Source organism: Hylobates moloch, unplaced genomic scaffold (assembly GCF_009828535.3).
Source record: "Hylobates moloch isolate HMO894 unplaced genomic scaffold, HMol_V3 SCAFFOLD_9, whole genome shotgun sequence".
Taxonomy (NCBI): Eukaryota; Metazoa; Chordata; class Mammalia; order Primates; family Hylobatidae; genus Hylobates; species Hylobates moloch.
The window spans coordinates 24,944,243-24,956,144 of record NW_026652284.1 but is presented as its reverse complement, the minus strand read 5'-3'; the positions used below and the strand labels follow the sequence as shown (position 1 = coordinate 24,956,144).

At 54.2% G+C, this 11,902-nt stretch overlaps 1 protein-coding gene across 1 annotated transcript; it reads right to left on the bottom strand.

Annotated features, from left to right (window-relative positions):
* Positions 1-1,361: 1,361 nt before the first annotated feature.
* On the bottom strand, positions 1,362-10,621 carry ZDHHC18 (zinc finger DHHC-type palmitoyltransferase 18). Its single transcript, XM_032759436.2, has 8 exons — positions 9,534-10,621; positions 7,849-7,986; positions 7,681-7,729; positions 7,056-7,158; positions 5,425-5,537; positions 4,465-4,564; positions 2,036-2,113; positions 1,362-1,450 (listed from the first exon to the last, which is right to left on the bottom strand). The coding sequence occupies exons 1-7, from the start codon at positions 9,616-9,618 to the stop codon at positions 2,072-2,074; spliced, it is 630 nt and encodes a 209-aa protein (XP_032615327.1). The 5' UTR covers positions 9,619-10,621; the 3' UTR covers positions 1,362-1,450; positions 2,036-2,071.
* Positions 10,622-11,902: the final 1,281 nt, after the last annotated feature.

The window sequence follows — 11,902 nt, the reverse complement described above, 5'->3', positions numbered from 1 at the left end:
CTATGATATTCTCTAATTTTAGGGTTTCTCCAAGATCTCATCCTCCCACCGCTGTATTCATTCCTTGGGTAGTGCAGACGGCTCAGAGCTCGGGACAGAGATGAGGTTCTGATCTGGGATTTGCTGCTTTGCCAGCTGGGTGACCTTGGGCAGCTCCTGTTTCTTCCCTGAGTCTCAGTTCCCTCATCTGTAAAAAGGCTGAATCATCCTCCTCATAGGTTAAGATGAGAAAATGGGCCTGGGACTCGGCAAGCCCTTGCTGAATGGTAGCGGTAACTATTTTTTTTAGCCCATAGTACAGTGTATGCCCATGTGTGTATCTTGATGTGGGGCAGCAGCTGGGGAGAGAGAAGTTTCCATAAGATCATTACCCTGGGCTGGGCTCTGTTCATGGGTATGGCAGTCCCAGACTGGAGTTAAACCCCCTGTCTCAGCCTGTGCTGGGACCTTTCAGAATCCAGAGGTCAGCTGAGGCTGGGTGATGTCTGGAATTGAGACCAGGGGTTCTGGAGGGGCAGAGTGAAAAGGATGCCACTTTTCCTGTGTCCCTCCTGGCTTCGTTGTGCTTTTAAATCTCCAGAGCAGCACTGGCCAGCTGGAAGAAAGCTGGGAGCAAGGGGGAGCCATATGTTCCACATGCCCACTGCAGGTCCCATCCCTGGGCCCCAAAGTAAAGGCGGCACCAGACAGCCAACGGTATGGCAAGAAGAGGGGAATCTTTATTTTGGTTTAAAAAAAAGGTACAGGATAGCAGACAAGCAGCCCCCAGCCCTGGGCTCAGCTGATTTTTCTTGGCCCAGCTCTTTCCTTTAGTCCCCTGAAGTGTATGGGGCTGTGCACGGCTAGCTTGGTCCCTCAGTGCCTAGAGCAAAGGAGGCACGCACCCTCCCTACATCCTACCTACCCTGGTGGAGGGTTGGGGGTGGGAGGTGGACAGGCCGTGGGAACAGTATCAAGCCAGTTGTGCTTAGAACAGTCACCAAACTTGTTCAGCAGCGTCATCCACCATCAACACCCCAGACAGCTCCTGAGGAAACCTGCTGGGCTTGACTATGGCTATGCCTGATCTGAGGGGGTGGAGGGGCAGGCGTAAGGCCAGATTCCTAGAGTCTTGACACCTCACAAATCCGGGGAAGGGGAAGTCAGTGGAGGAGAGAGGGAGCATATCAGCATAGAGTCATATTATTGTGCTGATGGCTGCGTTATGGCTTACTACACTCTGGCCAGTATGGAGCGGGAATGGGGCAAAGAGGCCAGCCCCTGCCCCCTATGGGGGCCCTAGAGAGCACACAGGCCGGGCAGGCTTGGGGGCAGACCCTGTAGGCACAGATGGTGGCAGATGGGCCACAGGTTAGGCAGGTGGAGGTGCCGGGTGCCTGGCTCCCCCCAGGCCATTCCTGGAGAGGCAGAGAGCAGCGGTCCTCAGGAGGTCCTTAAGCCCCCGCACACACTGGAGATCCCCGGCAGGACAGCAAAGAAGGAGAAGAGAGAGGGTTAGCCGGACTGGGAGGAGGGAGGCGGCCTGCAGGGGCCCCGGTGGTGGGGAGAGGTGCTGCCACAGCACCTGCCTCTCCCCAAGAGAAGGGCCAAGGCTCAGGCAGCAGGCAACGAAGCAGGAGAGAAAACGGGTGGGTGAAAGAAAGCTCAGCGGGGACAGAAAGCCAGGACACAAGAGTGTTAGTGACCGGTGGCCCCTGCATACCAGGACCCCACCTGCACAGACCCAAACACCTCAGGGCAGGTTCGCCATCCTCTCCCCAGCCTCACCCTCCACCTCCTCTTCCAGCTGGAGAGCTGCTCTGCACGAAGCTACTTCTTCAGTCCACAATGGGGCTGGGCTCTTAGCCTTGCCCTATATCCCGATCCTTCTGCTTAGGGGGGAATCCCTGGAGACGCTACCACCACTAGCACACACACCGCACCACACACCAGACAGATGGACGGGCTCCATGGGGTTGGCAAGGCATGCAATGAGGATGAGATGGTGTGTGAGGGGAGCGGGCAGTGCTGGCCGACATGGGAGAAACGGTCTTACCAGCTAACCCTCTGCAAAGAGGCCTGTTAGCTCCCCTCAGGCTGTGCAGGAGATGGCAAAATCCTGACAGGTGTCCTCCTGAGGGAGATACCAGAGAGGTGGGCCAGTGTTATGAGTTGCCTGGCTGGGCCCTGCTGCCCAGGTTGGAGGTGGTGGCCAGGGAAGCTCCAGCTCTCAAACTGGAATCTACCGTCTCAAACGTTTTCTTAGCTGAGTACTCACTGGGGTTCAGAGTGGAAAGGCAGTAGGGAAGAAGAATTTGGGGGTCTCCAAGCCCCTGAGGCAGGGGAAGGTGGAGGGGACAAAGTGGGGACAGGATGGCCTCTTTTCACGTGCCCATGGGGGCTCAGCCACAGCCCTCTCTCCTGTGCCTCCAGCGGACAGAGCTCCAGCCAGGTGAGGGAAAATGCAGCCAGATCACTGGGCTATCTGCCTTCTCACAGTCTCGCCAGGAAAGAACCAAATTTGTCTGAAAGAACAGAGGGCTGCCAGCTGGGGCCTCAGCAAAGGAAAAGCAAACAAAAACCAAACCAAAGCAAATCAACTCTTATAAACTAAAGTTTTATTACAAGCAGGAACAAAGAATACTGGCTTAAATAAAAGGTAGGTGGGAGCCCCCTCCTCTAGCCAGCTTCTTCCTCACCTCCCAGGGCCACTGCAGTGATGGCCCAGGGCCCTGAGGCTGGGATGAAGCTGTTTCTCCCAGAGGGGACCCTCTGTGGCTGCCATTCCCAGCTGTCTGTGACCACTAGCCTCTGGAGTGAGAAGGGCAAGATCTGGGGACTTCCTGTGTCACTTTCCAAGGGCTTCAGCCCACTTGAAGGGCCAAGGAGGGGGATGGTGGGACAATATCTATTTTGATAAGAAACTACAGCTCCCAGCAGAGGAGAAACATCCTCTGAGTTTCCGGCCCAGACTCAGGCCAACCTTCACTTGCCTCTTGGCCCACCCTGCACCGTCCTTCCTTTTCTCTGGATGGAGGTCCCCGTTTGGCAGAAACACCTTGTCTTCCAGCTCCTGGCACTGGGTCCCATATTCAGAGCTCAGAGGAGGGGGTGTGGCTTGTAGGATGGCAGCCGCTCCCCAGAGCCATCACCCCACCCACCACGCCCAGGCTCAGCCTGTCTGGGCAGGTCCCAGCTGAAAGCCTCACCTGGGGGCTGGGGGGTAGGGCTGGGGGTGGAGTGGCAGAGTCCCCGGACACTGGCTGTCGAAGTCCACAGAAGAAGGAAAGACAGGAGGCTGGGCTGAGCCCCAGTGGGAGCCCAGGGTTTTCTCGTGACCAATGCATGTGCCCCCTGTCCCCTTGGCTCAGAGGGCTTCTGACACTCAAAGGGGATGGGGCAGCCCAGGGGATATGGGAGCCAGCCACATTCATACAGGGCACACATGAACACACACGCACATGCACACACACTTTCACTCATTCCAGCCAGAAGGTCTCTTGGAATAAACTTATTAAAACCAACCAGCCTTCTGATAACCCTTCACCTGGCACTACACAGACAGTAATGTGGCTGACTTTTTCTCCTTCCATTTAAAAAAGACTATGTAGAAAAGAGGTCTATAAAATTGTGCAAAATACCCAGCATTAATAAACCCGTTTCAAGTATTGCCAGCATGGGCATAACCCACCCATGCCCGGACCTGGCTTGGGAGAGAGGTGGAGGGGCAGGCTGGGATCCCTTAAAGAGCTCTCCGTGGGCAGGGGAAGGACCAGGCTCCTCCTTCCACTGTGCTGCCCAGGAACTGCACAGGAGCTGAGGCTGTGGGTGCCTGGCTGCCTGATTTACCTTCGTCTGATACAAGCTGCCCCCACCCATCACCAACCCTGCCTTCTCTACTGGAGCCCTAACTCAATCCTGTTAGCCAACTCCATAAAAAAGGGGGGAAAACCCCACCAAAAATCCCACAGAAGAAAGAGCAATTATCACCGAGAACGAAGGAGCTCACAGACCAAAGCAGCCCCTGGAGGCTTCCTCTCCACAGCCCACTGCCCAGAGCTGGCCACCCCTCAGTCCTGCTTCACCCTGAGGACCCTGGCTCAGCAAGGCCCAAGCAGTTCCCCCACCTGGGAGGCCTCACGCTCAGTTCACAGCCTCACTCACACAGGGCTCGCCCGGCACAGGCGAGGACTTGGTGTGGTCCCCTGGGTAGCCTCCAGAGATTCCGGTTTCTCCTGGCACTGATCAGCTGGGGGTACCTAGGGCCCAAGGCTGTGGGAACCTGGGTTTGGGGAGCACAGGGCACAGCCACGGAACAGTTCAGAGAAAGCCACGCAGGGTGGGAAATAAATATGAAAAGACTTGAGTCTTTGGCAGTTCTGCCTCCCTTGGATGGAATGGGGAGGGTCCCGGCAGGTGAGTGCGGAGGGGCAGACAGGCCAGCAGGTGGCAAGTACTGAGCTGTGGTCAGGGGTGGCCTCCTACCATGCTGGCGTCAGGCTTGGCTCTGCAGGCTGGCTCATCGCTTTTGATGGGTGAGGGCAACACGGTGTCGGACTGCACAAATCCCCTCCGGTCAATCAGGCTTCCAAAACACAAGGTGGACACATGAGGGCTCTGCCCAACACTGAGGCTCCAGGCCAGGGGTAGGATGGCAGAGTCTGTCTCAGCCAAGGAAAGGCCCAGGCCGAGAAAGGCTGAGGAAAGGAGAGCTGCTCCCCATCTGGGGGCCCAAGACCCTTACCTCTGGCAGGCCTCTCTCTGCCCTCTGGCCACCTGGCTTTTGGCCACAGAATTTATTCACTATTAATTCCAGCTGGCCCACCTGTCTGGCTGCCAAGAAGCCAGGCTGCAGGTGAGGGAGGAAAGCAAGGATGAATAGGTATTTGGTGACTATGAGATTCCTATGTTCCTTTCCCCTCTAGGCAGGCTGGGTGACAGGGATACTGGGTGGGGTAGGGGACATCACTGTGTGGGAATGACTTGTCTTGGCAGTGCCCACAGCAATTTAATCCCCGTTCTGGAGCTCTGGTGCCCCCTGGTGTCAGGATGAACAGGGAGCGTCCCAGCAGGGCTGAGTCCCCAGGGTTCCTACTGCCAGCAGAGGATGGAGTCGCCACCCAGTCCCGGCAGTGGGCAACCGGAAGGGCAGTGTCATTCAAGCATGGCCGAAACAGTCATGGTGGTTATCCCCGGGGAGTAGAATTACAGTCATATCCAGTGCTCTTCTGTTTTACGTTTTGTACTTAATTTTTTTTTTCTACAATGAGCATGTGATTAAGTAACAATTCTCCATGGAATTCCTACACATGACAAATGCCCTCCAGGGGGGTGGTGGACGGAGGGCATCGAGGGTGTAGGGGGAGGTCGGCTGATATCCGGGAACACTTTGATCACTGGCCAGGCATGGCCCTGTTACCCCTCTTCTGCACCCCGCTCACTTACCTGGGAGGTAGGGGGCCACAGAGCACAGCGCAGCAGTTGGTGATAATACTTTTATGGCTGTAGGGGTTGACAGAGGCCTCACCGCCCCTCTTGCTGGACCACGAGCCTTTGATCTGCAAGCAGGAAGGAGGCCTGGGTCAAGTACCTCCTTTTGCTTCACTTTTCTAGGAGGGAGGTCTAGAGGCTGGGGACAACTGGCCAATTCCGAAACCAATTCTGGTTACAGAAGGCAACATGTCTTTCATGTGGGCCATTCAATGAGGATGTGGGGGACCCCTGGCAGAGATCAGGAGGCCCCAAAGAGGAGATGACAGAGCAGAGCCCAAGAGAAGCATCCAGAGGAAACGTTTCGGATGACTCCGTCCTTCTCCAGCCAGCCACTTCTGAAGGAGGGTAGTGCAGGGGCACAGGGTGAGGGCTGACCTGCCTGTGAGCCCCGGCCCTGCTACTCACTGGCTACATTACCTGGACAGATCACCACTTCGCTGAGCCTGAGTCCTCATTTGGAAAATAGGGAAAATAATACTAATTCTCAGATGGCATTGCTGGAGCATTAGATTAATTCTTGCCAGATTCTCTAGCTCTGTGAAGCCAGCTATGGAAGGCACTGGAGAGTTTAGCAATAAAGAACACCTTGACTTTAACCTAGAGTTTTCTACACTTATTTGGCCACACACTCCTTTCTCTTTAACCTCTGGTAATGTGCTGTAAAACTGGCACCCAAGAAGCTACCACGGGAGATGCTGGTTGATGGCATTTCTGTTCTCACCGATCACCAAGCACACAACACCCTGTCATGTGTGTTAAGTTTTGTTTCCCTGAATGAGAGGAGGAGGTCTGGGAATGTATTTCCTGCTGGAGGATGGGTTGCTGGTAAGTATCAGATGGTGGGCCCTGAAACAGATGCTCTCATTTTAGTGTTTGGAGGATGGGGAGGGGAAGTCAGGTCTGGCCTAGGACTGGGCACATCAAACATGCTTGTTGGTGGCAGTCTGTAGGGTGGCAGGTAGGGAAGGTCAATGGAGCCCACTGGCCTGTGCCCTGTCTCCCCCAGGCGTGCATATTGAGAGGGGCAGCCAGGACAGGCCAGTGACACCTTGAGAACAGTCACGGCTTTGCTGCTGACAGGGGCAGTGTGGAAGAGGGAGCGCATACTTGTGACTGGGCACCAATCTTGGCTCTGTCCCCTCCCAGCTGTGTGACCTCTCAGACATGGGACATGTCTCTCAGTCATCGAATGGGGGAAAAAACATCCCTGTCCTTTCTGCCTCAGGCTTGGCAAAAGGACCCAAAGAGATGACAGGAACTGAAAGAATTCTGTAAGCAGTCATGTGCCAGCCAAACATCATGCGTGCTGTGGTGTGAGTACTGCCTCCTGCAGGGCTGTGGAGAAAAGCAACCTGGGACCTTGGGAGCCTGCACTGAGAGAATGAAGCATGTGGAGGTCTCAGAAGCCTGCATCGGACCCACCAGGGCCAAGCTGAGATGACTGGGAGGCATCTGGCTGCTTAAAAGGCGTTTTCCCAGCAGTCTGTGAGTCAGGACTGTGCTTAGCTGCCCCAGGCTCCCTCAGCCCTGCCTCCTCCTGAAGGCACTGCCCTAGAATGAGGGGTGGCTCCAGGTTTACTCACGTCTTCATTAGTAGTCAGGTTGGAGGCGACGAGGTACGTGTGAAACCCTGAGAGGCCCAGAATGGACCAGATGGAGAAGAAGCAGATCACCAACTCCAGCACGGTGAGGGCAGTTAAGGACCTAAACGGGTAGAGGGTGGGGAGCCTCCCAGCCACACCTGGCCCGTCTCACCTATCCTTCCATAGAGCTGTTTCCCCAGAGAGCTGAGAAGTTTTGGAACCTTCCTGTGGCCCAGTCCCCACTTCTTAGCAGGATCACCTCCTGGGCCCCTCGGAAGGGTCAGGACCCCACTCGAGAGCCAGACAAGGTCAGGGTGACGGACGGCAGAGAAAACTGAGGGTTCCAATCACAAAGAGCCTTGGGCATGACACGGCCCAGGGAGCTTGGCATCTTAAGGGACATACTCTTTTCCAGGCCCCTGAAGACGGGGAACCCCCGGCCCCACAATGCCCCATTTAAGATCAGCTCTTGCCTGGGTGTGAACAGAGTTGCTGGCATGTTGGATTCTAGAGGACACATGTGAGCTGTACGCTGTTCCTCTCTGATTAGAGGATGAGGCATGGGACCCACCCAGTGAAGGGACCTCAGTTCCCACTGGAGTGTCCTCTAGCTGACAAAGGATATCTTGCTGGTGTCTCCTTCAGAGTGGAGAGGAAGTTGCTTCCCTGAGCGCCTGGGGAGAAAGAAACAGGAGAGGACAAGCTCAGAGGGACAGTGACTGCTGAAGCTTGCTGACCCTTGAGCTTGCTGGCTGACCCCTTCCACTCCCCACTGCCCTCACCCACAACTCACGCAATGTCAGGTGGGTGACCACGCAGGCGAAGATGAAGGCCGTCAGGAATGAGAGGGAGAGAATAAACGCGTAGAAGAAGCGATAGTTCCGTCTCCCCACACAGTTGCCCACCCAGGGGCAGTGATGGTCAAATCGTTCTGGACAAGGGCAAGGGGCGATGGGTTAGTGGGGCAGGCCTGCAGCCAGCACAGGCATTTGGCAGCCTCACCCATGGCTGGGGCTTTCCTACCCCGTTCACTCTCGCAGCACCACTGGCTCCCAGGCCTCGGACACACCTGCCTCTGGTCCTTTGTGTACCAGTTCCCACTGCCTGATACACTCTCTCTTGTCTCTTTATTTGGTTAACTGGAACTTCTCCTTCATGTCTCAGCTGCAAAGCCACCTCCTTAAGAAAGTCTCTTCCAATCTCAGACTAGGTGAGGGGGCCCCTGTTATCTGCCCCATCACTTCTCTTTTGTCACACTTTGCCCATGTGTGTTTTTATGCTTATTTATAATTACTGGATTGGCCAATCAGCCCTACTTGACTGTAAGCTCCACGGACGAGGGGGGCTGTGCTGGTCTCACACCATGCTGACTCCCCAGGATCTGGAGCAGTGCCGGCACAAAGACTCACAAAGTGCTCGTCACCTGGTCTACCATCCCAACCACATGCTAACAGTCAACAACCCGTCTCCTGCTCTAGGACTAGCGGCCCAGGGAGGGGCTGAGTTGCAATGTGGTTCACAGCCAGCATCACAGGCCAGGTCAAAGGGCTGAGCTCATCTGCACACTGTCCCCGGGGGTGGAGGCACACCCAGACTGGTAAAGAAAGTCCTTGTGGGAATGTGGGTCATAAGCCCATTGCAGGCCTCATGCCAAGGTCAGCGCCCTTTGCAGGGGGTGGGCGGGGCAGCTCCCTGGGGATGAATGGTGCCCACTGAGTCACCCCCTTCGCTGCATGCCGTCATGGGGTGTTCCCTGCTGTTCTCTTGCTCAGGGAGTACTGAGCTGGCATGATGAGCTCACTGCCCTGGGAACTGTGCACAGTCACTGTGGCTCAGCTCACCGGGGCCCTCTCATGCAGCATTTCCCTTACAACACCCTCCCAGGGGACCACCCTTGGTGCCCATCAGAACTACACAGCCTCTGGAGAGCAGGGAGAGGGGACAGAACAACCACTGCAGGCAGCTGTAGGGTCAAGACCCATTTCCAGTAGTGACATCCTCTGCACCTCATCAGCTTAAACGCCTCTGTTCCTAGATGCTTATCCCTCTCAACCCCGGGAATCAGATCAAAGTTTTTCAGTACAGCTGGCCCTGGGCCACTGAACAGTAAATCATTCTTTCTGGCCCAAACACATCTGGAATGTTATTGTTCCAGTCTGTTTCCTGGGAGGCTGGACCTCTTGAGGACCGGGCTGAAGCTTGGGAGAAGGGTTCAAAGCCTGCCTGTCTGCCCCACACCTCAGAGCTGGGGGAAGGAATCCACCAATCCTGAGCTGACGCCAAAACACTCCTGGTTACGCTGAGGGCCCCTCCCCTGGGCCCTCCTGAGTCAGGGCAAATCTGGGTGAAGCAGACCCCCTGCCCAGCCCTGGGCATTTCAGACCCTGCCCACGCCATCCCCATGCGTGACGCCCCCCATCCCCAGGACTCAGTCTCTCTCAGGAATCCCTGCATCCCTCCCTGCTGCCTCCTACTCACCCACACAGTTGTCACAGACACTGCAGTGTGAGGTTCGGGGTGGCCGGAACATCTTGCAGGTGAAGCAGTACTTCAGCTTCACCATCTGCCCGTTGATCAGCACCTCCCGGGTCCGAGGGGGCGGCCGGTATGTAGAACTGCCTGTGTTGTCTGAGGGAAGGAGAGAAAGATGGGGAACGTCCAAGGCAGCCCAGGGCCCGGATCCCCAGCAGGGGGAAAGCTACTGCTGCCTGGCCAGTCCAGGAGAAGCCTCAGGGTGACAGGTTCCCAGGAACAAACATTGGAGTAAAATGTCTGGCCTGAGGCAGGGACAAATATTAGGAACTACCACCATGTACTGAGACTGCCTCTGTACCAGGCACTGTGCTAAAACTACATACTTGTTCATACACCTGCCAGCCTTACCCACTCTAAGAAGGGCTGTCAGAGAAGGAGACTCCCAGAAAGCTTAGTGAGGCTTTTTTTTTGAGACAGAGTCTCACTCTGTCGCCCAGGCTGGAGTACAGTGGCGTGATCTCAGCTCACTGCAACCTCCACCTCGCAGGTTCAAGTGATTCTCATGCCTCAGCCACCCGAGTAGCTGGGATTATAGGAGTGTGCCACCACGCCCAGCTAATTTTTATATTTTTAGTGGAGACAGAGTTTTACCACGTTGGCCAGGCTGGTCTCGAACTCCTGACCTCAGGTGATCTGCCCACCTCGGCTTCCCAAACAGCCAGGATTATAGGAGTGAGGCACCGCGCCTGGCCAGTGAGGTTTATCAGCATCTCATCAAGCCTAGACCTATGTCCCAGTTTACAGGACGTTCAGGAGATGGAGGAACAAAGTGAGTAACACAATGAGGAAAAAGTCAGATCTAGAACATGAGACATCTACAAGACTGCTGGCCTAATCTCTTAACAAAAGTCAATGTCATTTATAAAAAGAGAGAGGAGGTCGGGTGCAGTAGCTCACGCCTGTAATCCCAGCACTTTGGGAGGCTGAGGCATGAGGATCACTTGAGCCCAGGGGGTCAAGGCTGCAGTGAGTCAAGATCATGCCACTGCACTCCAGCCTGGGCAACAAAGCCAGAAACTGTCTTAAAAAAAAAAAAAAAAAAAAAAGAGAAAGAGAGGCAGAGAAGAGATGATTCTAAATTAAAAGAGATTTAAGAGACTTAAACAAATGCAATACATCATGGATCTTATTTTGAAAAAGAAAACAAAACACAGCAACAAAAGACCTTTGGAGGGCAACTGTGGAAATCTGACTACAGATTAAAAACTAGGAAACAGGCCGAATGCAGTGGCTCATGCCTGTAGTCTCAGCACCTTGGGAGGCCAAGACGGGAGGATTGCTTGAGCCCAGGAGTTCAAGACTAGCCTGGGCAAATAGGAAGACCCTATCTCTATAAAAAATAACAAAAATTGGCTGGGTATGACGGCGTGTGCCTATAGTCCCAGCTACTAAGGAGGCTGAGGTGGGAGGATCATTTGAGCCCAGGAGTTCCAGGCTGCAGTGGGCTTGAGCCAGGATTGCTCCACTGCACTCTAGCCAGGGTGACAGAGTAAGACCCTGTCTCTAAAAACAAACAAAAATTAGGGAACAATTGGCCAAGGGTGGTGGCTCACATCTGTAACCCCAGCACTTTGGGAGGCCGAGGCGGGCGGATCATGAGGTCAGGAGATCGAGACCATCCAGGCCAACATGGTGAAACCCCGTCTCTACTAAAAATACAAAAAATTAGCCAAGTGTGGTGGCGTGTGCCTGTAGTCCCAGCTACTCGGGAGGCTGAGGCAGGAGAATCACTTGAACCTGGGAGGCGGAGCTTGCAGTGAGCCGAGATCATGCCACTGCACTCCAGCCTGGGTGACAATGGGAGACTCTGTCTCAAAAAAAAAAAAAAATTAGGGAACAATTAATTTTCTTAGGTATGATAATGGAATTGTGATTATGTAGGAGACTATCCTTAGATTTTTTTTTTTTTTTTTTTTTGAGATAGGTGGTGTGCGGTGATTCCACCTCCGCTTCCGCCTTCTTCAGTCTCAAAGGGCCGCCACAGTAGAGACGGGGTTTCACCATGGTCTTGATCTCCTGACCTCGTGATCCGCCCGCCTCTGCCTCCCAAAATGCTGGGATTACAAGCGTGAGCCACCACGCCCAGCCTATCCCTAGATTTTTAAGATATATGTTGAAATATTTATGGGTAAAGTATCTACGATGTCTATAATTTACTATGAAATCATTTGAGAAGAACAAACATATATATGCAAATAAGACACACTATCAACAACTATTCAATCTAGATGGTGAATGTACAGGAATTAGTTGTACTATAATCCTTCCTCCTTTTCTGTATGTTTGAAATTTTTTTTTTTTTTTTTTTTTTT